Here is a 26,338-nt window from a genome sequence, read left to right as displayed (position 1 = left end):
AGTCAGGATGCTCCACATGCTTTTTTATTTTGCTACACTTTGTTTATCACTCTTAGTCTTGAAGGCAGAGGTAAAAAAAATCAGTATTACCTGAAATTTCTTGAAGTATAAAACAGAGTTATACAGTTATAGAATATATAACTGGATTTTTAAAATAGCATTTATTTGATTATATGCAGATTATGACTGGATGATCAACAGCTCTCACCTATAGGAGAACAATTTGAGCTTGACTGCTGGGAAATCACTTCCTAGTCCCTGTCATAAGAAATTAAGGACCATTTTAGTAATTTCTAATAAAATATCCTAACAGGGTGCACAAGGAGACATTTTGAAGAAGACCTTCAAGTTGTGGAGGAGGTGGTAGGGAGAGCAGAATGTTCTAAAATAGATAAAGGGCATCTCTGTAACATTCTTTAACTAGAAAGGAGCAGCCTTGCTTCCTTCAAATACAGCAACTTCACCCCTACTCAGTAGTGGAGGAGGTGACACAATGTCACTTTTAGCAGAAGTGTGAGACAGATGTCTGCAGAGGGGGAAGGGAATTCAGTCGTTGGGAGAAGGCTTCATATTTAGGGCTAAATTTAACCAATGTCAAGGAATTGTCCAAGGTGTGCTGGGGTCTGCTAGGTATCTCGAGGTGATTTGGAATGTGCAAAAGTGAAACCAAGGCATCAGGTCTAGAGCTGCATTTGTAGATGCTGGATTGAAGAAATAGCTGCAACTGAGAGGCAAACGTGCCTCCTTCCCTTGCCTGTGTCACTCACCCAGCCCTGACTGGCCATGCTTTGGGATGCTACCACACACTCTGGCTGATTTTTCGTTTCACTGCTGGAGTCAACCACACAGCAAAACTAGGAGAATTAGAATGAAAGACAGTGTTAAAATTGTGGACTGATGGAATTGGCATCTTCTTTTCAAATGAATGCATTGTTACCCAGAAGAAATGTGTATTTAGGTGCTGATTAGTAACGGGCCAAGTGAAGTGAGTCCTTGGCACGAGAGCTACTGGCTCTGCTGACATGGAAGGGAGCTGCCTGCACCCTTGGCTGGGGTGTTTGTGGCTTATGTTTCTGCATAAACATATCCAAATAAAGAGGAAAAAAAAAGCCAGGATTATTGACAAAGCAAAGGCCAGTTCTATTTATATCTGCAGTAAGGCTGCGATAATGAAGACACTTTAATGTGTCTCAGGGCCTAGATGAAACACTGAAAATGTTGCTTTTAAGAAAAAAATTATAATAATATCCCCTTGAAATCCCAATGAAATGTGTGTGGTGGACTTGTGGAGAGCAATATCAAAGAAATAGGAGTTGCAGAGCATAGGGAGTTACTACAGTTATGGGCTTTGAATTGGCTTAAATCTTTGCTTTTAAGGTTTTTTTTTTCGTAAGGGTCTCTTTAAAAGTAACACTTTATTGACAGGGAGAATGTTTTACTGCCACTGAACTCTAGCAACAGTGCAGATCTGTCAGACCTTGCCTTACTTAGGAGTGTAAATCCTTTCTCTGTGGTTGCTTCTGCTGTCTGGCCCCTTTTATGGGTGTCAGACTCCTAGGGGGGCTGGGAGAGGCAGTGTGAATGTCTGCAGAGGGGGACAGATGGGTAAGAATGTTCTTTCAACACAGAATTTGGAGCTTTATAGTTAGGAAAGACATTTTTCTTTTCTGAAACTCCTTTAGGAGCTTCTGGGATGGTTGGGTAATTGGAAAAAAATATTTACTAAAATATTTTTCTGTCATTTCATCCTGTTGCATCTTTGAGCAGCTTTAATCAACTGGTTGTTTCATGGCATTGAGCAGGTTTAAAATATGGCTCTAGGAGCAGAAAATGCCCTTGAGCATTGCTGAGCAGGTGTCACTGCTCTTCTGGTGGCACTGTCCCTTTCTCCAAGCAGCCTCATCATAGGTAGTTAATTTCACTTATTAGGAATTTGGGTGAATGGCTGCAAAAATCAGCACTAACCAAGCAGGACTCAGTGGCCAGAGCCCATGACATCCCTGGTCCTCTCTCTCAGGACCTCTGAGATCCTCAGCCAGACTGTGCTCCAAAACCAATACATGCCTGATGCATTTTAGATTAACCTTTCCCAGTCAACACGTTTTGTTTCTAGCTTGAATTTTTGTCTACTTCTACCAGATCAGATTGCTATTCTTATTTAGTTAGTTTGATGATAACAAGATATTATGAAAATCCCACTTGGCAGAAGAAGAGGTGGAGAATGACCATATAAAAATGGGAACTGATTTTTAACTACATCATCCAGAAGAGTTAAATGAAGACAACAGACTATAAAGCTTAGGCTATTTGTTGAAGTTGAAAAGAGATCAGGTTTTCAGTTGTAGAATTTGGTTTTCTGAAGCATGAATGATGATTTTCACCCTTTGCCCTTGGAGCAGGGAACATGCTTTGTGGACCATGTGCAGCCCTGTTCGTGCTGTTGGCACTCAGCAGATAACTGGTATTATTAACAATGCACAGATGTACTGGCCATTGCTTTCAGGTAGTCAGGCCAGAGTATGAAAGAACTTATGACAGACAGGTATTCACATGTGAGTTAAAAGATTGAAAGGAAAAGAAATTCTGGTTTATCTGGGTAATTAAAGGCACACTCTGCAGAGGAAAACAAGCAAAAGCATACGTAGTGCATACACAATTTGGAAGGCACACGAGATCAGCTTGCTGAGAGGTGTAAAGAGTAAAGATGGTTTTCTACCTTCCTTTTGTCCCTTGGGTGCCTGTTTGCAAATATAAATGGCCGGGTGTGTTTGTATTATTTATGTTAAAAGAAAATGAAGGTTGTAAGGCAGAGAACCTTGAAACTAAGACACGCCAGGATTGCCACTGCTCCTGCAGTCTCTGTGTTGGCCATCCAGGCTGTTCTATGTTCCCGTTGTGCCCAAGAGAGCTGCACAAGAAGGGCTGGCAGGCTGGCCAGGGGCAGTGCCTGGGACACTGCCTGCACTGCCACCTGCATAGGTACAGAGCTGTCACCTGCTCTGCTGCCCACAGGGCACAGGGAGAACCACTTCTGGTATCCCTGGAATCCCCACAGCCCCTCTGGCAGGTTCCTGGGAGCCATGCAGTGCCCTGGGCAGCTCCCAGCAGGGCAGGAGATGAGGAAATGCCCACATCCATTAAGTGGGATGTTGGAAAAGCAGGAGCAAGTCAGTGTGCTTGCAGAGGGCACCTTGAGCAGGCAGTGATTATCAGGGTGTGGCTGTCAGGGTGTTCTGGCTGCCAGCGCATGGGAGCCTGGCCCTGAGCCCCAGTGAGATTCCCTCCTTGGGCAGGATCCATGGTCCTGCAGTCAGCTGAGGCTTAGCACTCCCTGCAGGGGCTGAGCTATCACATTCAACTCTCAAATTCAGAGCCACCATCCTCATCTCAGGCTATTCAGTGTTTGCTGTTGCAGGGGAAGGTCAGGAAAATCCAGATTCCTTCTTTCAGCTGGGTAAGGACCATTTCAGACCCCAGTTACATCCCTCTTTGTCGTGATGCTGGGCAAACACAGCTGTACAGCCCCTCTTTAGTTAAGAGATGCTCTCTCTGACTTGTTTTTCACCCAGCCAGCCCCTCTTGATTGTTGTCTCTCTGATTTCCTGTTGTCAGATGGGCTGATTTTAATTGGTTTGCATTTTCAGTTGTTTTTCAGTTCATCAGGAAGGATAAAATAAAATGCTGCCCTCCGTGCTCCTCTCTATCCACTGTAGCAGCACCAGCTGAGCAAGTTAATCTGAGGAGCAGTGCAGGCAGGGCTTACTCCCTGTGAAGTGTTTGGAGGCTGGTTGTTAAGCATTACATTATTCAAAATGCATTAAATTGTCCTGGATGAGGAGGAAGCATGTCTTGATCATCAAGCTGATGGACATTAGCAGTCTTCCACCACAAGGTTGCTAAATTTGAACTAGATTTAGCTACTGCCTCCTTCATTCCTATTCTGCAGGGAAAGCTGTGGACAGGGAACTGGCAAGGAATATGAGGCATAAATTCAAGGTACCCACAACTTGGACTGAAAGCCTTATATAAATCTTTGGGATTTCTAGACTTTGAAGAAATGCAGTTTGCATTACTGCTTTCTGTTGACCAAGCAGGAAAGTTTAACTGGTAGTCCAGGATACAAATTCTTGACAGTCTGGAGGTGGCTTTGAGATCTGAGGGTGGCTTAAATGTTACTGGTGGGGAAGAGTGAGAAGGGGAAGTAACACATTCCTCAACATTTCAAGGTTTACAAAGCTTGTATGCTGAGCTAGAGGCTGTTAGGTTTTGCTCAGTCTCAGAACAGGCAAATCAGGAAAATATAGATGGGTGACAGGCAGTTAACCAGTGATTTTTTTCAGCTTATTGCTAATATTTGTATTTGCTGTCTTTTAGGAAAATGGGAAAACAAATTTTGAATATTTGACTATTGATTCATAAAACATTTTGTAATTACTGTTTATATCCCTTGTTTGAGCATCTCTGTTGGCAGCCATAGAATGTCATGGTCTCCTATATCAGAGACCTGCCATTGCCACTGTGAAAAGCACACTCCTGCCTTGCTGAAAACTTGTAATAGGCAACTGCCAGCCCTTCCTAGCTGCAATTAGTGTAAAAAATAAAACAATGCTGAAGATTTGTGTGAAGAGGGAGAGGCTCCTTTGGCATCTGTTGGCCAAGATGGATGAGCTGGGATTTCTCATCCTCCCTCTGGTTCAGTAGCAGAGTTGCACTCCGGCAGATAAACCCAGCACAGAACAGGAGCTGAGGCTGGGATAGGCACACACCGTTGCTCATTCTGAGGCTGCCAGTTACTCAGCAGTCAGTAAATAAATGTCTGAGATTTGCTTTTCCCTCCCCAAACATTCTGTCTTTTGGTCTTTGTTCAGGGAGCAATGTATCTCTCTCCAAGCTACCTTGACTTCTTTGATCTGTTAGCCCTGATCAGCTACAGGGTGTCATTATACCTCCAAGCCAGCTAAGCCCAAGGAGCTCAGTCTTGCCAACATGACTCTTCATTTCCCTCCTTTCATCTCTCCCAGAGGTCAAAAATAGCTGTCTATGAGAAAATGTGGTCGTACATGAAGTCGGCAGAGCCATCGGTGTTCACCAAGACGACGGCGGACGGGGTGGCCAGGGTGAGGAAGTCCAAGGGCAAGTTTGCCTTCCTGCTGGAGTCCACGATGAACGAGTACATCGAGCAGCGCAAGCCCTGCGACACCATGAAAGTTGGAGGCAACCTGGATTCCAAGGGCTATGGTGTAGCAACCCCCAAAGGCTCAGCATTAAGGTGGGTGGAATAATATAACAATATCCATGTTGTTATAGTATTCCACCTACCCTGATGTATTGTGTTGTCATTTTCTTTCTTGTGGATTTTGAGGTAACTTAAAAGTTTAAAATCTTCAATATTCCATGGAGTTAAATAAGACGGTAAATTATGGTTTCATTTATTTAATGCATCCATTTTTTGTGTTCTCTTCGTGTTGTCCTCTCTGATTGTTTGTTGCTGTTTTAATTTTACAGTTCAATGGCTTTTTCAATTTAAATGGTAAAAGCCAAGTTAACCTGCCATATGTGACGAATGTTAACTGCATGATGTGGTGTTGTTACTTTTTTTCTCAAAGACGATTTCCCCATCCCGCACACTTCAGTTTTGAGCAAATGTTATCCTCCATGCCACCTTCCAATATTTAACCCTGTATTTGCTGTACAGACATTTTGATAGCTCCACGTTCTGTGAAATTTTAGCCAATTTGTCCTCTTGTGCTCCTTTTTTTATACGTTACGATTATCCTAAGCATTTGTGCATTTTTTCTTACAAGTTATGTTTTATCGTTTCAAGAAATGCTGTTAACCTGGCAGTATTAAAACTGAATGAGCAAGGCCTCTTGGACAAATTGAAAAACAAATGGTGGTACGACAAAGGAGAGTGCGGCAGCGGGGGAGGTGACTCCAAGGTCAGCCTCAATGTCACCACAATCGGGTACCTTAGCAAAGAGTAATCGGCAAGGCTGTTATTTTGCTTCTCAAGAAAAAAAAACTCAAAAAGAAAGCAGATGAAAATTATTTCACTAATTCTGGTGGGGAAAAATACGTCTGATTTCTTGTTCAGTAGCTCTTTCAAAGAAACAGTCTTATTTAATATCATCAGCGGGTTTGTTCGAGCTTGGAAACCTTATTTAACTAACAGATAGAAAGCCTAGTGTTGGTGAGACCTATGCAAAGTAAGTCAGTGAGGTAATTGTACCAGAAACTGGTGATGACCTCTGGTCACTGTCCCAACCCTTGAGAGCAAGGGTTTATGAGACTTTTTTTTTGCCAGGACCAGCTGTGCCAGCACAGACCTGGGTGAAAGAGCTCCTCTTTCCTTTGGCCTTTTGGGAAGGTTTTGGAAGTGTTGCCTGGAGCATTCAGATGTCACCTTTTGTACAGCAGTGATCAGTCTTCTGCACACTCCTGTGCAGGAGCCCTGAGTCTGTGTTTGACATGCCTTTGATACCCATGTGGACTCAAATCTAGCTCCAGTGGCAGCTGTGGCAGCCTTATCACTGCCTTCTGCTGAGCTGAGGCTTCCCCCAGCCTTCCAGGCAGCCTGTACTGCACCTTCACAAAGGTGCAGTACAGGCTTACTTACTTACTTACTTCAGTGAGCTCATGTATTGCAAATGTTAACGAGTCTGCTTTCCTCCTGCCAGCTTTGCCCTGTAGGACTGGCAATCCTTTTCTGCAGTCTTTAACCCAGTGAGGATAAGCTATAGCTAGAGTTGGCTGGGTGTTGTTGGTCACTGTGGGTGCAGGAATTACCAAGAAAATTAATTTAAATGACATTGTTATACTGAAAAGTACTGAAATTCATTTTTATAGTGACACTCTCCTACATCTAGTAAAACCAGATCTTTAGGGAGCAATAACTCCTAATCTCTCCAATAAAAATGCTTCAGATTTGGTCCAAAATCAATAATAACAGTAAACTGCAGTTTCGGACAATTACTGCAAATTACTGCTACAATCTATTCATAAGAGTTGCATACAGTTTGCTATATAGGAAATTGCACAGCTCGTCATGTCTACCGCTAGCAAAAGCCACTGTGTAATATTAAAGGAAGGAAAAGCTCTTGAATTTGGATTGATTCAGTAGCTGGAGGTCTGCAGTGCTCAGCAGCAGCCTGGAGATGAGCACAAGTTTTTTTATGCTTTTTAGCTCTGCTGCTCATCCTTCACAAAACATTTTTATATGTCATATTTGCCAGTATATTAAATGTTTAATATCCTCCTGGGATCCAGCAACTCATTGTCTAATGCTGCCTCCCTGAAAAAAAACTCTTCATACAGACCAGCTTCAGTGAACTTCATTGCTTCAAGTTCATTGAATTAAACCCAGCCAATAACACTTACAGCCCTAAGGAAACTAAAGAGGGCTTTTTAAATGGTCACAATTAAGGCAGGGCCATCCTTCTATTTTTGCTTGTGCTGGAAGATGTTTTACAAAGAACAATGCTATTTGGCAGGCCCTTGGCCTGGTCAGGCAACGTTGAGGGAGTGGAATCTGGGGTAACATGAGTTGGTACCCAGAGAAGAGGCAAGGGGAGCAAACGCAATAATGTGTTTTGCTGGTTTAGTCCCAAGTGATGTCTGTCTGCAGTTTGTTGTAGCACGCTGTGGTGAAGGACTTTGAGCTATAGGTGAGGGGTTTGAGCTATAGTCACCAGCTCTTGGGGCACAGCTCAGCTGGCAGAAGTCCCCAGAGAGGAGAACATGGGATGTAGAAGACCTCCCACAGAAGACAAAGCTAAGGGAGGTGGGGAAGGGGTTAGTCGCTGTTTCTAGAGGTGTGGTAAATCAAAGGGCTTTTTTGTCACAAAGTTTCTCTTCCTTTGAGGTAGTTCTGTAGGCCCTGAGCCCTGCAGACTGCAGTGTGGCTCCGTGGCAGCAGACAGGCAGAGCCTTCGCAGCACATCCCCATCACTGGCCAGGCCCTGCCCCAGCCCAGCAGGAGCCCCACTGTCCTCTCAGGAAAGATGAGTTCTGGTGCTGCCCCTTGTGCACTGCAGCTCCAAGAGTCTTGCTGGCCTCTCTCTCCTCACTGTCCTCCCACCAGAAGTTGCCCCCATCATCTCATCCCATCTCTCCAGTTAATTGTTTATATGAGCACGGCTTCATTTGTAGGTCATTCAGAGGACTCACTGCAAACTGTTATTTTTTTCCCTTTTACCTTAAAGGAGGTGGCAGCTGGGGGAATGAGGATGGGGTGGTGAAGGTGCCTGAGGTGCAGATACAGACCTTGCCCTCCATCTCAACCATTGCTCACTCGGGGCAGCTCTCTCTACTGGCTGAGCTGACAGACTCCTCTCTCAGCTTCCCCAGTAGGGACCCGGGCTTGGGAAATCACTGCCCCCAGTTGGCAATCTGCCACTTCTTGCCTCCTGGCAGTGGGTTGTGCAATGGGTTGTGTGTAGATGTGAGTCATGGCAGACTGCTGGTGCCGGTTTCTTAAGCTGAGTTCCTCTGTGACTGATACTTTAGCTCTTGCTGAAGGCCAGAGGTGAGTATGAGCCTGTTTGCTTGTGCCAGTGCCATCGCTGTACTGCAAAGGACCCGGCCGCCCTCCCTGCTCGTGTCCCTGCGCTCTGGCGTGCGGTGTGCCCGTGCTCCGAGAGGAATCCTTCTGAGTTGTGAGTCCGTCTCATTACCGTATCTCACCGCCCCTGGAAAATTAAACAGTGACTTCCATTTTCACAAGGATTTTTTGGGTCTTGCAGTGGGAAAAACGAAATGTATTCAATTGGCTTTCTGCAGACTTTGAATCTCTTGGTTTACAGAGTGCAAGGTTAGGCCTGTGGGCATTCCATGCTCCTGGGGTTCACTCGTAATTCAAGACTTAAGAGATTGTGCCATTTTAATGAGTTTATTTTAAAGGCCTCAGCTGATATGTGTCTTGTTTTCAGTGCTAGCAGTCTGTGCCAGTGCTGGTGTGTGCAGAGGATGCCAGTGTTGGTACTGCCCTGGCAAAGGCAATGACCCAATTTCAGTAGTGGTCCTTATTTAACAAGTCTGAAGGGGAATATGCTCCATCCGTACATAATTTCGCTGGGATGCATGTCAATACATGTGGGCTGACTTGGCTGACGCAGACGTTCTGGTACGTGCATCAAAACTCATTCACTTAGCTCTCCTAAATGAGCTTGAATTTAGTTTCATGGCAAAATTATCCTCTCTTCAAATGCTCTTATACATGCAAACTGAAAGTTCTCAATCATGAGAGAATACAAAATAGCAGTTGTAAAAAAAACATATTCCAGGAAATATGTTGCAGTGTATTACAAGTTTGGAAACTAATTATTTTGTTTATTATACAGTCCTATAATCTTGGAGCTGAGTTATGGCTGAATAGGGATTTAACAAGAATTAGACAAAAGGGGATGCAGATGGCGGTCACAGCCTGAGTGACTTAAGTGAAACTAATTATTCAGTTGCATAGGAGCAATTTCCTGCTAAGATAAATTTCCATAGTTCTGCTGTTGATAAATTTCTTGTATTCTTATACCTTCATGGTAACATTTAATGACAACCAATGTGGAAGGAGAATGTTTGAATGCAGCTTCTCATCAACTTTACCTGCCAAGATTCCCTGCTAATTATTTGACTTAATTTCTTTAATATATTCTTTTTTAGGCTGATACCTCTTTTGGACTACACCAGAGAAATGGCATGCAATGTAAATTATTTCATTTTCCAATTGTTTCTTTTTAATCAGAGAATTACTTTTCCAGTTTGCTAGTTGAGTTCTGCCCTCAGAGCTGTGCTCCATACAATATTCCATTCCCAAGACCTTCAGAGCTGTGAGTGTGGTCATTAGCAGATGGGATCTGTTCCCCCGTGTCTGTGTGCTGTTTTGGTTTGATACATTTTCAGCACAGCCGTTAGCATTTGCAGCATAATTTTTTTAAGTGGCATATTTTTAGAAGAAATCTGTTATGCTTTATTTTAGATGATACCTGATGCCTAAAGAGCACCATTGCCAAACACGTCGTGCATAAAAGAGGACATTTGGGGAAATGGCTATCTTAAAAAGATGCAGCACGATTTATTTGAGCCATTTGTTTGAAATTATGTTCATCAGCATGAATTTCCTTGTCATCCATACTATAGGCCTGCGTTATGAGCTGGAAAAAGATAAAATGGCTGATCAGAGCCAGTGACAGTAACACAGAGCTAATTCATGCTCAGAGCTGGGAAAGTAATATGAAATTACTGTATTGTGCAAATTAGTGACAAAGCAAAATAATGCTTTAAGAGGAAGACACCAGAATATTGGTTTAATTGACAGCTATTACTTTATAGCATATTAAGAAATAATACTGTGTATGTTTTGTGGCAGTGATGAAGTCTTAATGCTCTAGGAGTTCATTGGAGCATCTCAGAGCACTGCCAAGAAGGGCAGAGAGCCTGCTCTGGTTTGCAGAAACAGCAGTGCTGTTGTGCAGATTGTTGGGGGTGTTTTCCTGGAAATGGACCTGGAAGAAGCAGCACAATAATTTGGGAAGAGTAGGTTGCCTATGCTGGGAAGGAGTTGGTGGAGTCAGAACCACTGGTGTCCAAGAATGTAGAACTGTTTAGTTTTGCCAGTATAACCTTTAGCATCATGGAGACTGGCTTTGCTGCCTTGCCAAAGCCAACTCAGACCTGAGTGTGCAAGGAGACCTGTTTGTGCATTAATTGTGGCAGACCTGGGGCTCCTGCCTGGATGCTATGTCCTGCCTTTATGGCCACAAGAAATCTTAAAGACTTGTTAATTATGCACTCCTTTTGATAGGTGGTGCTTAACAGTTAATTTCCATAGATTGCTTACATGAGTCATTTCTCCTGCACTGTAAGTATCGGTATGGGAAAAGTCAAAGCAGAAGGCTCTGTGGTACTGGAAAAGGAAAAAAGGAAAACCAGCAGCTGGAGGTGGAGCTCCCAGCAGCAGGAGCAGGGCCCTTCCTTTGTATGTCTCCCTGGGGGTCTGGGCTTGGTTGTTTCTCTTTAATACTAGCTGCTGTCATTTAACATACAAAGGGAAAAGTAAATGCCTTTCTTCTTCTTCAAAGTGACTCTAACGTTTCAGCATTCTGCTCACGTGGACACAGGCACTGGTGCTGCTCTGTGGATTTCTCTGTGCTGCTGGCACTGTAACCATGGGCTGAGTGCTTCTAGCTTTTGTACACAGCATAGCTGTTCCTCGAATGTCTTGTGGACTAGCCTTGGGACTAAGCAGCACCCACCTGCAGCCTGCTGAGGAGCCAAGAGCAGGAGTCACAGAAGAAGCCGTTTCAAGAGGAAAATAAAGATGGGGGGAAATGGATGTGCCTAGAGACAAGAGAAAGAGAAGGTGAGGGGATAGCCAGCATGCAAGGTAAGTTGAGTCTCTTGCTCGTACCATCCAGGTTAGAAAGGACCCAAGCAGTGGCAGGAAAGCTCCATGCTGCTCTCTCAGATTTGTAGGTTTGAGCACAATGTTGGGCACCTGCCCTCCTTTGCTCTTCTTCACCCTCTCACCACATCCATGCCTCAAGTGTTGGGCACTGCTGTGAATGAGCTGCAGTGACTTGTTATGGCTTGTATTTCCTAATCCAATCAGCCTGTATTATTGCATTAGCACTTGGCACTTCTCTTAAATTATGATCCTGTTAGTACAGAGTTTAATTTGTTTGAGCTACATTTGTGAAACGTGTAAATATTCTTTCATAGAGACACTGCTGCTGCCAAACACAGGCTGCAGACTCTGCAGAGAGCAGAAGAACTTGCAGCCTCACCTGGTAACACATCTGGCTCTGTAGAGGTGTGCCCAGAGTGTTTATAGATGATGCAATGACATCATGCACTCAAACACCCTAATTTAAAATGTATACCTGGTGACCAAAGGAAAAACGCTTCACATTCCACAAGGATAAACTGGATGCTCCAACCTGTAATGGCAGGTTTCTCCTGCCCAATAATGGAGACTATAACAAAGTTCTGTTATGGACAACTATTGCAGCTACTGAGTGCTCAGCAGGAGCTAAATCCATCCCCTGGCAGCCAGGGAGCTGCAGCCCCAGGATACTCCTCACCATCACTCAGGGCCACAGGGTCTTGAGCAAAGGGAACTGCTGCTGGCTCTGCTGTTGAGGAAAAACATCCTCTGCCAGGGGATTTATTGCTCTGCCTCCAAGTACTACCCCAGCCATCAACATGCAGCATATTTCTTAGGTGGCTGGGGGATATATAGGGCTTGAGGTACTGAGTTTTAAATTTTCTAATTGTGCAAGCTCTTTGTCTTTCCCAGCTAGATGGCTTTCCCTTTTATCCCTTCCTCTGCCCACCCATAAAGCATTTCAATCCCTCAAGGGTTGACTCTTGGAAATGTGCAACTGCTGGTAATACAGGGCAGGGAAAAAGTGGTGTGGGTCTGAAATGGTAGCAAAGAGCAACTAAGGGGGCTCATTATTTTAAAAAGAAATGCCCAGTGCTTTTTGCATTTTTTCATGGAATATTGAATGTTCAGTGTGGAGTACCAAAGATCACTTTTTGAGACAGAAGGTAGGAAGTAGTGATTGACGAGAAGGAAAAGGAATTGACCATGTGGGTTTTTGCCTGTATTTTCAGGGCTCTTCACTCCTGCTTGAGGTACCAGGCAACTGTAGTCTTTAAACAAACGTAGTGGGTTTGGATAAGGAGCCCATTTCCAAGCAAAGTCTTCCCCATCCCTCAGTGTGGGTGTGTCACAAAACATGAAGCCATGGCACAGAGACATTGCTAAATTGGTAAATTGCAACAGGCAGCTGCATGATCTGATCTGAGCAAGGGCAGAGCCCTTGGACGATGCACTCACCCGCAGGTTTTGTATCTATTCAGAAGTTATTTCAGTAACAAGATCTGACAAAAAGTCCATTCAATAGTTACAGATCAGGCTGGGATTTATACAGCTTGGGGGAATAAAGTGCCTTATTTGATTTAGATGGGTCTTTAACCTCGAGCGATGCCCTCTAGAGAGTAATGCTGGACTTGGTGAATCTTCCTAGATTGTTTCTATCTTTATATTTTAATGATACCAAGATGGTTGTTAGTGATATTTTTTATGGTATCCTGTCAAATTAAGCAGAGAGCCTGGACTTGATTTCTGCCTTTGTCAGTCCCTGTGCAGGCTGGCTCAGGGATGCAGCAGTGGCCACTTGCCTTCTGGCCCACTCAGCTCCAGTCAACAGCACTGGAGGCTGCATTCAGCATCACCTCCTCTCCTCCTGCAGCAGGGCAGGGAAGGCTGGGGGTTCTGTGGGGTGTGTGGGAGTGAGGGATTTCTGTGCTTGGCTGGAAGCACTGCCAGGCAGTGGTGCCATTGTTCAGGGTCACACTGAGGGTGGCTCAGTTGATCAAAGCAGGGTGCTGATAAGACCAAGATTGTGGGTTCAATCCCTGTATGGACCTTTCATTTAAGAGCTGGACTCACTGGTCCTTGTGGGTCCCTTCCAGCTCAGAATGTTTTGTTATTCTCTAATCTCTGTGCTCTTCAGGTATTTGCCTCTCGGAGCATGGTAAATGTGGCGTGTCCCACATGTCACAGCAAGCTGCCCTCTGTGCTTTCCCTGAAGTTAGGGGGGATTAGCCAGTGACACCAGCAGGAACAATTAATTCAGCATTTTCAGTAGTTTTGTCCAAGAGGATTTTAGGAAGCATTTTGGATTTAGAAAATGCTTACTTGTTTGCACCTTATTCTTCTTGCCTTTCTCTGATGCTGTGAGGTGGATTTTAGAAACCCAAGTGTTTAACATCTGAACTCTTTGATGTTATAATGGTTTTGGTTGGGTTGTGCTGATGTCGGCAATCCCAGGGATGTTCATAGGGAACAGCTCTGGTCATAAGGAACAAAGGAAGACATTTCTTGCTGTAAAAGTGAGAGTGCTCCAAATATGTCAGATTCCTAAACTAAAAGGATTAGGCAAAACCAACAGGGATTATTTAATTATAAAACAAGTTTATTATTATTTAATGATAAACAAGTGAAAAAACACTTTATAATGTACTAACCAAGACCTGGTACCACCATGGACTCTCAGCTCCTTCACATCACTGAGATTTGGACAGGAGGGTAATGAGCCCTTTGCAGAGGCTGAGCCCTTGGTCTGACCGTGGGGCTTGGCCAGGTGAGAACTCTGATGCAGAGGGAGGATGTCACCTTTCATTAGGAAGGACAGATTTGGACTCTTAGGAGGGACAGATTTGCCAGAAGCCTCTTGTGGCTTTATGTTGCTCTGATGACACAAATCAGCAATAAATCTGGCCTAGCCAGATACTAGACCAGATTTACAGCTGTTCTATGCCATGCAGTGTGACACAGCCAGAGCCCAGGGCTGCCTTTGGCACTGTGATTTCTCCTTCTCCTGGCACCCAAAGGGCCAGTACCAGTACGGGGAATCACAAACAGCTTTGCTGTAAGTGCAGCATCCCAAGGGATGTGTGCCTGCATTTCCATCACACTTCTCCAACCAGAGGATTTGGTTGTCTGCTGTTGTGCTGCTGGGAAAAATGAATGAGGGCATGTTGGCAATACACAGGATTGTGCATTGTGGTAGCTGCAGTGTTAAATACACAGGGAGGTCTGTTAGCCAAGGACAGTTCTGGTGACCATATTTGCTGTATGTTTGGAGCCAGCATCCATCTGCTTTTGTCAGAAGGATCCCCACTGCCACTGGCCTTAAATTGCTTAGCTTCACCTCTAAATGAACTCTGTATTGCTGGGTGAGATGGCACATGTCCCTCCACAGTGCTGCTGGGGACATGGATGTCCTGGCCAAGTAGCCTGCAGAAGCCTGTGGAGCTCTCCCGTGCAGGGGCCACTCCTGAGCAGTGAAGCTGCAGTGGTTGGAGGTCTTGCCCAGTGTTTGACATCTCCTGAGCCAGCCAGGCATCCCTCCCTGGCTGAAGTGCTGATCAGCTCTGCTGCACCTTGTGCTCTGCTATGCTGAGCCACAGCCCCAGGCACACAAGAAGAGAGGATGTGTTCAAGACCAGAGAGGAGCTCTGAATGCTGAATGTTATTCTGGCCTTCCTTCAAGTTCATGGGTGATTTCTTTACCTTCTACCCCTAAAAAAGCTATATTTGGAGACTCTCGAGATGCTGCAAGCAACACTGTTGTGAAAATGCCACACTGTGCTCCTGATACTCTACAGAAAATCAGGAACCAGCTGATGGTGAGTGAAGGAACACTTGCGGCTGTAAAACCCAGGTAGTGAGAGGCAGCCCATGCACTGCCCTCCCCATCCTGTGCCATCCTGAGGAAGCCCTTTAATTGGTGCTTTGAAGAGCCTTGCTTGTTGCACCTTTACTTTGCAGCTTGCTTTTCTGAAAGATTGCATCTAAAAATTGTAAATGAATTCTGAGCAATGGTTTGTCTGGTTTGAAAGGAGCAGTGTGCCGTCTGCCGAGTTCATTCACTCTCCTTGGCAGTGATTGGGTTTGGGTATAACATTTATATTACATCCATTAGAGCATGGAATGGGATGTGAATTATCCAAAGCTGTTCCAATCATCACTTAAATCTTTTCTAGATTGCAAGTAATAAACATAACTACAGTGTTGCTGAGACTTCATGCCACTCAAACACCAGTTAGACAGAGCTGAAAAATTCTGCAGATTATTGGGTGAGTTGTTCAAGTCCTAAAGTGACTTCTGTTCCCAGTTCTCACCTCTAGTGGTCATTGTCTCCTTGTATTACCTGCTGCAACTTTGAGGACCAACCCAAACACTGGCAGCAAAGGCACTGGCATCTTTCCTGGAAAATGGCCCTTTCCTGGCAAGAGCGCAATGTTCTTTTCATAAATTAGCAGTGCTTTTCCAAGAAACTGCTCAGATTCTTCACTGCAGTCCAAGTTCCTTCAGGAAGGGGTCCTGTTTACAGCACTAGCACACAAACATGATGGGCAGTAACTGGAACCCACCTGCCAAAAGGAGCAGCCTGGCCAGCCTTTGCAGTCATCTGTGGGACTGCAGCCTGCTGGCCATGTGTCTTAAGCTGGTAGAAGTTAGTGATGGCAGTAGGTGGAACATCTGCTTTGGGATTATCTTCTTTAAATAGGTGCAGGTGAAATCATGACAATTAACCTGAAAAGCCATTAATCACACCACTAAAAACCTATGGTTTATAATTTGAGAGGGTCAGAAGTTCTACCTTCCCACTTTCAGGACTAATAAAGATCTGACTCTTCAACTATTAATTTACTTGTCTTCTACTTCAAGCTTGCTCTGACCAGAAAGAATGGAAAGAAATAACACCACCAGTTTTCTCAGTGGAGATAACATTTACTACAACTAATCTGAAACTGGGGCTTTGGTAAGAGGAGGCAAGGCAAGAAATCTCTCGGACAGGTAAGGCTGTCTCAAAGAGAAGAGGACAGAGCAGATGGCCTCTGAGTCATTGTGTTCCCTCTTTTTTATATTAATTGCATGAATAGAAGATGGGTAATAATGAAATATAAAAGTAATAAATGCTTTGCAAAGAGCTCCTTCTCAGAAGAAGGAGCATCTGCATGGTGAACATACTCAGCCTTGGGACAATGCCATGTTTTGTACAGGATCAACCTGCATGACCAAGTGCTGTAGCACCTCCTGAATTTGAGAGAGAGGTGGTCCAAGTTTTTAAATTTAACCTGAAGCTTTGGGGATGCAGCTCAGGGATGAGATTTTAATGAGTTTGTTTTTCAAAAGTCAGTTCATTCCATCAGTATCATCCTGTCCTCTGGGACCACCAGCAGCAAAGGGTGCAAAGGGCTTCTGGGTCTGGTGTCTGCACCCAGACAGGCTGAAGTGCAGCAGGGAGGAGGCCCCAGGGCCACCCAGCAAAAGGAAAAGGAGGTCACCTTTGGGATGGTGTCGTATTAAATCTGGAAGAAGACTGGCACAGCTTGTTTTCTAGCAGTAGCTGATGGCTAAAGAGGGGAAGGTTATGCTGCCAGCACCTGAATGGAGTCTCCTAACAGGGTGGCAGAGAAATGAAGCAGCTGAAGCACCAATAAACGCCACTTCTGTCAAGATATAAAATCGTGTTTGTGGCAGACTCTGTAAAGCCTATAAAACAGGTGGGCACTGATCTTACAGTCATGCTGCTCTTAAAAGAAACAATCATTGCAGATGGCTTAATTCCCCTCTAAGGGCAGTACTATCTCTTATGAGGCTCCTGGTATTGTTTCTCTAAACTGAAGTCTGACAATCATTTGTAGAAAAAAAATCTTATCAGGGTTTGGTAAAGCTGCCCAAGAGATCCAACCTCACAGGTTTAAGCCTGTATGATTCAGATCATACTGGATGAAAAACAAAAGCAAGGAAACAGCAAACTCCTTCACTTGTGGGAAGGAAGAAAAACACTGCCAGTTTCTGGACAAGAATACCATCCTGTGGAATCCACAATGCTGATATCCTGGTCCAAATGGCCTCATCTCATTTTCTTGGCATACAGAGCGCAAAAAGAGAACACAAGCTCTCAAACCTCTGAACATTTTACTTTTACCAAAGCAACAAAGCTAACAGGGAGAGGTCTGGAAACCACACAGGAGAGATGAAAAAGAATCCCATCAGAAATTAAAGCATGAAAAAGCAGTGGAAGCCACCTAGGAAAGGGCTGAGGAGTTCATAGGATGTCCCATACAGCTCAACAACAGAAACATAATTTAAAAAAAAACAACTGGAAAGCACAAAAGTATCCCAAGAAAACTACAAGGAAATTGAAGTCCTTTGAGACAGAGCCCCAGAAAATGAGGAAATGATCCTCTGAAGTGGGCAGTGAGAGAAGCAGGTGGCTGGTGACAGCCTTCCCATGGGACCCAGACAAGTCATGTCTCCATTCCTCTGCCTCTGAGGCAATTCTAAATATCCCCCCTCAGTCAAGCAGTCCCAGGACAAGCAATGACAAATCCCCTTCCTGGACCCAGCAGCCACCACTCCTGGAAGAACCTTGCAGTTCCCCCTCTAACAGAACACTGTGCAGCTTGGTGCCTTGGGCTGGCTGGCCCAGGCAGGGGCTGGCACTGCCCAAGGAGCAGCTCAGTGTGAGCTGAGGGGTGACACAGAGGATTTGTGTGCCACAGGCACTGCTGAGCACTCAGTGGAAAATGCCAGGATCCAGACATGGCTCTCTGCACTTCCATCAGAATCTCAGCCAAAGCCATGACTGACTCTGACTGTTAAATTGAACCAGGCTAGACAGCTACTCAGAGATGAGCAATGGGAAAATGCATCAGCAACCAGGCTCACTTTCCAATATTTCTACTTAGCTTGGGCATTTGGGATTTGAGGAGTCCATCCTGCACCTGCTCATACTGCATTCCTGAAGTGCTGGACCAGGGGTTGCAGAGGCATCATGCCTTCTCCCACTGTAAGGTTTCTCAAATCCTGCTGCAAAAGAAACAACTCATGCATTAGGAGGTTTTGGAATTTATTTCCTGGAAGCAGGCAAAATTGTTCCTTAGGAGTTTGATGAAACCAAATCACCTCTCTCCTACCCAGGCTGAGGGAATGTGGTACCTCACCTGGCAAACAGGACTGTGACAAATGATAATGAAAACCCCATTTTAGGCAAATTCCCATCTGTTTAGTTAAGATAATTTTAGTTTACTACTTTTTCCTTTTTTTTTTTTTTTGGCAGTTGTGTGTGCACAATTAGCTGCAATCTTGGCTTAAAAAAAATAAAGCACCCTAATTAGCATATTAAGCCTCCTCATTTCCCAATACTGTATAATGTTGTGAAAGCTAATCTATAATGTATTGGATGTTATGCAAATTCTCAGTACTCCGTATGGGGTTTACAAAGGCATGCAAATTAAAAATAGTGTTTGGAATAGGACTGGGGGGAGGGGAAAATTTGCACAATAAAATATGCAGGTAGGAGGAAAGGTGTTTATAACCTTCTTCCTATTGTTTGTGTATTCTCAGCTGCACAATGCTTTTCAAAGCTGAGAGATGTATTGCATAAAATCTCTCCAAATTGGATAGTTTTTAAATGAAATTTAAAATGAGAGTACTGTTCTCTGAGCAATAATTCACCCTGCTCTCTGCTGGGGCTTGTAAGGGGAAGGTGGAGGCACTGAGCTTTCACTGGCTGGCATTGCAGGCACGCACAGCTGCTCGTAGTGTGTTCGTCTGGGGGTCACTGGGGGTCTCAGCACAGCCCAGGAGGGTCTGTGGTGATGGCTTGGCCAGGACCTGTCTGCTGCCCATCAGTGAAACCGAGGGGGCAGGAGTGTTCCCCTGGCTGCTGCCCATCAGTGAAACCGAGGGGGCAGGAGTGTTCCCCTGGCTGCTGCCCATCGCTGTAGCTGAGGGGACAGGAGTGTTCCCTGCTCCCCCCCGAGGTGTTGGCAGTGCCTAGGGGTGTGCTTTGATCCCGTTCATGTTTCACAGCCTACCTGCAGGAGGGTGCAGGGGAGCTGCAGCACAGCTGGCTTTTAGGGTGCCGCTGGCTCCTGCTGGAGGAGCTCAGGCTGCTGCCAGTGCCGGGCCAGCAAACACGGTCTGTCTCCTGTGGCTTGTCACTGCCACCCGTTGGCTGTGTCCAGCTGAGTGTGTACAGCCAGCCCTGATTGATACTTAATTAGATTACAGCTGCCGCTTAAAAATAGCCATTTTATAAAAATAAAGTCTTGGCTGGTGTCAAACTGAGCTCTGTGCAGGCCAGGAGAGAGTGGTGCTGCCTCTGCCTGGACAGCCAGGCAGCTCTGCAGGCGGTGATGGCAGTGCTGCCACTGGGACCAGTGCTTGTCCCCACCTTGATGGCTTTCCCCTGCTCTTGCCTCCCTGCTGGCCTGGGTGACTCTACACAGGCTCATGTTGGAGCAGCCATGGAGCATTCAGGAGCTCTTGAATATGATCATTTTTCTCATGATAGCCCATGAACTTCCTGGGCTTGGCTGCCACCCTCCTGCCAAAGGACACGGAGCATCTCCAAGAGCAGCCCTTCCCAGCATCAGCCACCAAGAGTCTCATCCCAAAAGCAGCTTCTTGGCAGATGAGGGAACAGGGCTTTTCTTTACCTGCTGCTTCTTCCAGCATCTTGCCCTGCCCCAGGCATGGCGGGGCTCAGCCATTCCTGTTGGTCGGAGTTGTGAGCCCCCCCAGTCTGGGCATGTTTCCCTAAGTGCCAGTGTGCAATTTGGCTTATATTGAAGGTGTTTTGTATAGGTCTTGCTGCTCGTTCTCTGAGTCTTTTCTGCTCTGCAGAGAGTCAGACACTTAGGGCAGGGGTGGGAGAAAGGCAGAGAGCAGCAAGAGCCAGGCGTGAGGCTGGCACTGGGGCAGGCGTGGGCATCTCCTGCATCCCCTCTGCTGACAGCAGGCCTGAATGGACCAAAGCAGGCTGTGCATGTGTCTGCCTGGTGCCATCCTGTTCAAAGTGACACAGCATTGCTGGGGATAAGAACCCAGCCCTGTATGGCCGTGGAGCATTCAGGGATCAGAGCTGTTCAAGCAGGAGCAGGAGCTGATGTCCCTTACACAGGGAGCCTGTCTGATGGAAACATGCAAGGAAAAAACCAAGACTTCACACAAGGAGGAAGTGGAAATGACAAAACCTAACCAAGAGCTCCTCAGGTGCTGCTTTCCCACGTGGAGGGGCCAGATGAGCTCAGCCCCCCTGGGCTGTGGGCTCTTGGCAGCACGAGTCAGCAACTCCATTTATCCTGCCAACATTTCCCACCCTGGGCACTTTCAGCCAGCATTTCCATATTCATCAGTTTGCTTCACAGAGGTCTGCATTTGCTTATTTTCTGCTGCAGTTGCCTGGACTGGGGGAGTTGGAGATGCAGCGTTTCAGGGAGGGCAGCCGAGCACGGTGCCTCGAGCGCAGCCCTGCAGCGCCGGCCGCGGGAGCTGGAGGAGCCAGCCGGGGTGAAGGGGCTGTGACAGCCACAGAATCCTGTGATGGCCGCAGAATCCCCCTGCAGGGATCCAGCCTGGGGGTTTTGGCTTTGCAGATGTGCACAGAGACCCCCCCCAGGCGTAGGGGCTGCTGAGGATCAGGGGCTGCAAGCGTTGTTCCGCCGTGGGCAGCCACAGTGGCCGCTGTGGGGGCTTCTGTCTGTCTGTCTGTCAGTGCAATGGGGGGCCCTGCTGGATCAAACCCACCCAGATGTGTAAAGCTACTGCAAGTGCCTGTGGCACACCAAAGTGGGAGATTGGCCTTGCTTTGTTTCTACTGCCTTCATTTAACAGTGAGTGCCGATTACTCAAAGCGATATGGGCAGGACCTGGTAATGTAGAGATGCTCTAGCCTTAACTTAAGGGGATGATCCAGTTGCCTGCAGTGTAAATACTTTGTGGCCAGGAACCCTGCTTTATCGCTTTGTATAGTTTTAAAGTAGTTTAAAGATTGAATAACATAAAATAACATAATATAATGTTATTTATGTTATTTCCCACGTGAAGAACTCCTGTAAACCTTGCAGTATTGAAACTCAGTGAACAAGGCATCTTAGACAAGCTGAAAAACAAATGGTGGTACGATAAGGGTGAATGTGGAGCCAAGGACTCCGGAAGTAAGGTCAGTCGCTGAAGGTCTTTTTGTACTGATTAGCAATCACATTTTGACCCACTGTTTGTTTATACCAAGAATGACTTTCAAAAATTGCTATTTACATTTTGAAGGTTGAAAGAAAAGAATAGAAAAAAATAAGTAATTTTCAGAACATGACAGCATTTTTCTTATGTGCAGTAACAGACTGTAGTTGTAAGTATGTTTCACTGTGTGAGTATTTTGCTAGAAACATGCTAAAAGAAGCCCCCAAAGCCTCCCAAGCTGGTGTCTTCATTTAAATGTGCAAGTTTCAGCACAGTCACTGTCTATTATTCAGGCCAGCATCTTTTCTTATTTTTATTGAAAAAGCCCATTTTTGTTTCAAAATTATTACTTAGGTTCTCTACATGTCAGTTTGGGAAACAGTCACATGCTTGCTAAGGGCACAAATTTTCAGGACAGACAGCTGATAAGGAAAAAACCTTTCCTGCCCTATTTGCCAATTCATTTTAAAATTGATTGGATTTTTTTTTAAATCTAGAAATGCTAATGGTGAATCATTACCTAAATATTGTATATTGTTTTTTATACTGCTTTGAACCATTTTGCTGCTGTACTGTCCTGTCCTCCACCAGCTGTGCTGTGGGGCTGTCCAGCCTCATGCAGGACCACTGTAGACCCCAGGGCAGTCCCACCCCTGAGGGGGATTGGCCCAGTAGCTGCACACTTAAATTGTAGGGAATATTTATTTACACCATTCAGTTAGAATTAGGACTTTTTTTTTTTCATGCTTATAGACCCATTGGGGAGAAAAACTCTGTAAAAGTGCTGGGCTTGTTGGAGTGAAGGACATTTTCAAAGGCACCAAGAGGAGGAGGAATCCAGCTCCAGCTGAAATCGGTCGCAGTTGAGTGCCTAACTCCCTTGGTGCCTTTGGAAGTGCTCTCTGTAATCATTCAAACAGAAAACTATAATTTCTGAGCACCCTTTCAGTGTCGGAGGACAATTTCAAGTTCCAGCGAAGCCAATAATCAAATTTCATTGATTTCAGTAGGACTGGAAGTTGCTTAGGGCACAGCCCAGTAGTTGTTGTGTCAGATAAATTTGGGATCATGGGATATCTAAATACACAGCAGCTGCCAAAGGGAACTGTGATCAAAAAGAGGTATAAATGATTAAGATCTTTAGTGTAAATGGCAGCTTGTTTGCTACAACCACATGTATCCAAACTGTCTGTGAAACACACAGATACTTACAATGTAAATCATATTTTACTCTGACTATATGCAAACTTAGCTCTCCCTAGAGAGAATCATTAACTGAGCTCTGTCAGCAGTGCCTGCTCTGGGCACAGATAAATTTCTTTGGCACCTGCCTGTCCACCTGGGCCAGCGTGGTGTGGCAGCCCAGCCAGCTGTGCCAGCCAGGAGCTGTTCCTGCCCACAGCCACCACCCATGCAGCAGCAGAAGGGTTGCAGCTCTATTTAATCCCATTCCATAACCTTGTTTTAAAAAATGCAAGCATCTCCCCTATCTGACATGTATTGAAGGAAGATAAACCCTGACCAATGATTTTTGTGTTACATTGTCTGGTTTCATTCAAAGGTGCTAGTTTAGCTCAGGGCTCTGCTATTTGACCTCTAAGTAACTGACCATCTTTCCAGGGTGGTTTTTTTTTTCCTAACTGTTGAAAAAAGGTAGTTAAGTTCAGCAGTATCTCAAGAATTTTACCTACATTGACCAAACTGTGTAGTGGTTTGGCTTTTTCTTTTTCTAGTTTTGTCATGGCCTTCTATAAATCCTGCTGTTTTATGCAGCCACCAGCACAACTTTCCCCCAGTGCCTTTGCTACCAGGGATGCTCGGCCATAGGCAACCTTGCTCTGGGACACCAAAGGCTGGGGAGTCAGTGGCCAGAAAAGCCTCCTTGCGTTGGAGTGAGCCAGGGTTTCACCCAGCCCAGGCTGGAGGGCAGAGCAGGCGCTGCTGTGCAGCCCCGGGCTGCGGGATGGGGGGACAGCCCTGGTCCGAGGGCCAGACACTGAACACATGAGTGTAGCCATTCCAGCTAGGCCTAATGCAAATAGCCTGTTGTCTGTCTGTCTGTCTGTGTGTCTGCTGCTCTCAGCAGAGCTAACAGCCTGGCTGGTTTCTCTTAGGACAAGACGAGCGCTCTGAGCCTGAGCAATGTTGCGGGCGTGTTCTATATCCTTGTGGGAGGCCTGGGGCTGGCCATGATGGTGGCACTGATCGAGTTCTGCTACAAGTCTCGGGCCGAGTCCAAGAGAATGAAGCTCACCAAGAACACGCAGAACTTCAAACCTGCTCCTGCCACCAACACCCAGAATTATGCTACCTACAGGGAAGGCTACAACGTGTACGGCACAGAGAGTGTGAAAATCTAGGGGTACGGCTGCGGGCCGGGAGCAAACCCTTCTTCCTTCTGCCCTTTGTTCAGCTGTCTGTGCTGTGCTGTTGTGTGCACCAGGGGCTGCTGCAAGAGGCCTTTGAAACACCATCTTGTGGCAGTTTATAAGTATGAGTCATTTAAATTTCTTCCCTGATCAGAAGTAGGATCGGAAGGGTACGATTCTGTTTTATACACAGAGGAAGCTGGCTTCATGCCAAAGTGAGTAACTCCTCTCTCCAGCATCGTGCTAGTTCAAATGAAAGTGTTTTGTTAATTGCTTTAAAAATCACTATAATCAGAATTCTCATCTCTCTTGTCACCAATCTCTTCCTCTTTGTTTTGTAAGCTATAATCAGATCAGGTAAGTGCTTTTAGGAAGTTTCAAAAAAAACTTGCAATACAAAGAAACCTTCTACACTAGAATTCATGATTTCTAAAGCAGAAAAAATAGAGGTGAATTGCAGACAAACGATTCTGAAAAGGCCTGGTTAGCCCCTTGCCCACAATCTGTGCCTCTCCATGGGCTGAGCTCCCCTGCCCCTCGCTGCCAGGCGGTGATGAAATCTCTCTGGTTTTATTTTAGATCTTCACCCTGACAGCATGCAAGACAAAAAGCAGCAGAGAATGTGGCTACTTCATGGATTTGGACCATCTGAGCCAGTTGTACTCTCTCCGAGGTGTCAGGCATGACACGCATTGATGATGGTGCAATGTACTTTTAATAGGAAAAACTGGTATTTTTTCCTTCAGTGCCTTATGGAAGACTCTGAGACTCACAACAATGCAAACCATCACTGAAATATTCTTGCTTTGCTTCAAAGAAGTAAAAGAAAACAAAGAGAGGAAAATAAAAGAAAAATAAAAAAAAGAAACAAATGAAAGGACTGGTAAAAAGATATTGGTATGTGAAAAAAAAATTCTTGTAAAAAAAGATCAGTGCAACAAAAGCCATTCTTTGATACCACTGCACAGTAACTGAACTTGTGTCCTGAAAGCAGCTGCAGCTGGTTTCATCAGCCACCCCAATCGTATCAAATTATGAAACTGCTCCTGACACAAAGCCTCAGAAATCTGCTGCGTGCAAACGCGGACTGGCCTGCCACTGCTTGTATGAGCTGATGTCAAGATGTTTCAGTATTTACTTACAGTGGTGTCATTTTATTTTTTTTTTCTGAGCCACTTTAACCTCTCCAGCTAATTTGAGCAATTCTGTATAGCAGCAAAAGGAGGGAAAGAATCCGTGCATTCAAACCAATTAAGGTCAATGACTGTGAATCTGTAAATCCAAAAGAAAGTAATTTGTGGAACTGCATGTCTTGCTTCCAGATCAGTAAATTAATTTCTTGACAAGGTAGCTAAAGTCCGGGAAGAAAATATTGCATTCCTTTTTTTTTGTTCTATCATCAGGCATACCTACAGGTGCTTTATTAAAATGACATTGGGTGGCTTTTAAAATTAAAAAAAAGGAAAAGCTACTTGCTGTTTAAGTTCAGACCATATATCTCTTTTCTTGCTGTGCATTTGCATTTTAATTCACTGTTTAATATCAAGCAATGAAGCAAGAGAGAGGCAGGTTAGTTTTTCCCAGGCCTGCTTCTGCTTCTCCCCAGTTCTTTCTCTCGCAGCCAGCACCGTGCTCAGCTAAAGCTCCTCAGCATCAGTCCTTGTAAAACAGAAGCAAGGAAAGAGGGCAGTAACTCCAGTTCAGCTGCAGTTCCAGAGTAATAGTAAGCGATCTAACATGACTCCTGCTAGTACTGTTATATTCTATCAGCTCCTGCCAGCTCTTGTTTCATGCCTGGTGAGAGGATGCTCTGTCCCTGCCTCTGTGTGAGGAGGAGCTCACTGTTACTCACATCCAACATCTTAGACAGCAGCATTTCAGCCTTGAACCTCTGCCTGGAAACAACTTCATCTCTAAAAATAAAAATAAAAATTAAAAAAAAAAGGAAAAAGAAAAAAAAAAACCCACAAAACTTTAAACATATTGTCAATCACATGGGAAATGTTCAATGGAATATCTGCTTACTAATTACCTCTAATCGACAATATGTATTTTCCGTAGTTTATGATAGAGTTTTATTTCATCAATAACATACAGTGAAAAAGAAACTCATTTAAACCAGTCTGACCTTTAGGCATTTAGTTTGCTGATGATAGATTTGAACTTTTAATAGGATTTAAAAACAAACAAAAAACAAAAAAAATAATAAAAAGAAAAGTCTTGTTAAAAATATGTATTTCCAACAAAATGTAATATAAAATCATTTTAAAAGCTCATAGAAGAATAATTTATTGTTCAAGTTTTTAACGAGATATTGACAAAAAATAGTTTTGTTTTCATTTTCTTTTCATGAAACTCTGATTTTTTTTTCAACTTCTGAACACGATCACGTCCCCAGCAAGGGTGAGCTAAAGCTGTGCAGTTA

At 44.9% G+C, this 26,338-nt stretch overlaps 1 protein-coding gene across 3 annotated transcripts in view; it reads left to right on the top strand.

Annotated features, from left to right (window-relative positions):
* Positions 1-26,130, top strand: part of GRIA3 (glutamate ionotropic receptor AMPA type subunit 3) — a 141,112-nt gene extending 114,982 nt beyond the window's left edge. Inside the window, exons 13-16 of one of the 3 annotated variants that reach the window (XR_010440369.1) lie at positions 5,022-5,269; positions 5,825-5,939; positions 21,413-21,527; positions 23,659-23,798. Coding sequence is in view for 2 of the 3 variants with exons in the window: in XM_064713365.1 (XP_064569435.1) it covers positions 5,022-5,269; positions 21,413-21,527; positions 23,659-23,904 (609 nt within the window). In the remaining variant the exon portion in view is untranslated. Of the gene's footprint in view, positions 1-5,021; positions 5,270-5,824; positions 5,940-21,412; positions 21,528-23,658; positions 23,907-24,492 lie in introns of those variants that run through there. The other 2 variants (XM_064713365.1, XM_064713367.1) reach the window with 2 other exon arrangements.
* Positions 26,131-26,338: the final 208 nt, after the last annotated feature.

This window comes from Zonotrichia leucophrys, chromosome 4A (genome assembly GCF_028769735.1).
Source record: "Zonotrichia leucophrys gambelii isolate GWCS_2022_RI chromosome 4A, RI_Zleu_2.0, whole genome shotgun sequence".
NCBI classification, from domain to species: domain Eukaryota; kingdom Metazoa; phylum Chordata; class Aves; order Passeriformes; family Passerellidae; genus Zonotrichia; species Zonotrichia leucophrys.
Note: the sequence above shows the minus strand (reverse complement) of the source record. Positions and strands in the feature narration are given on the sequence as shown.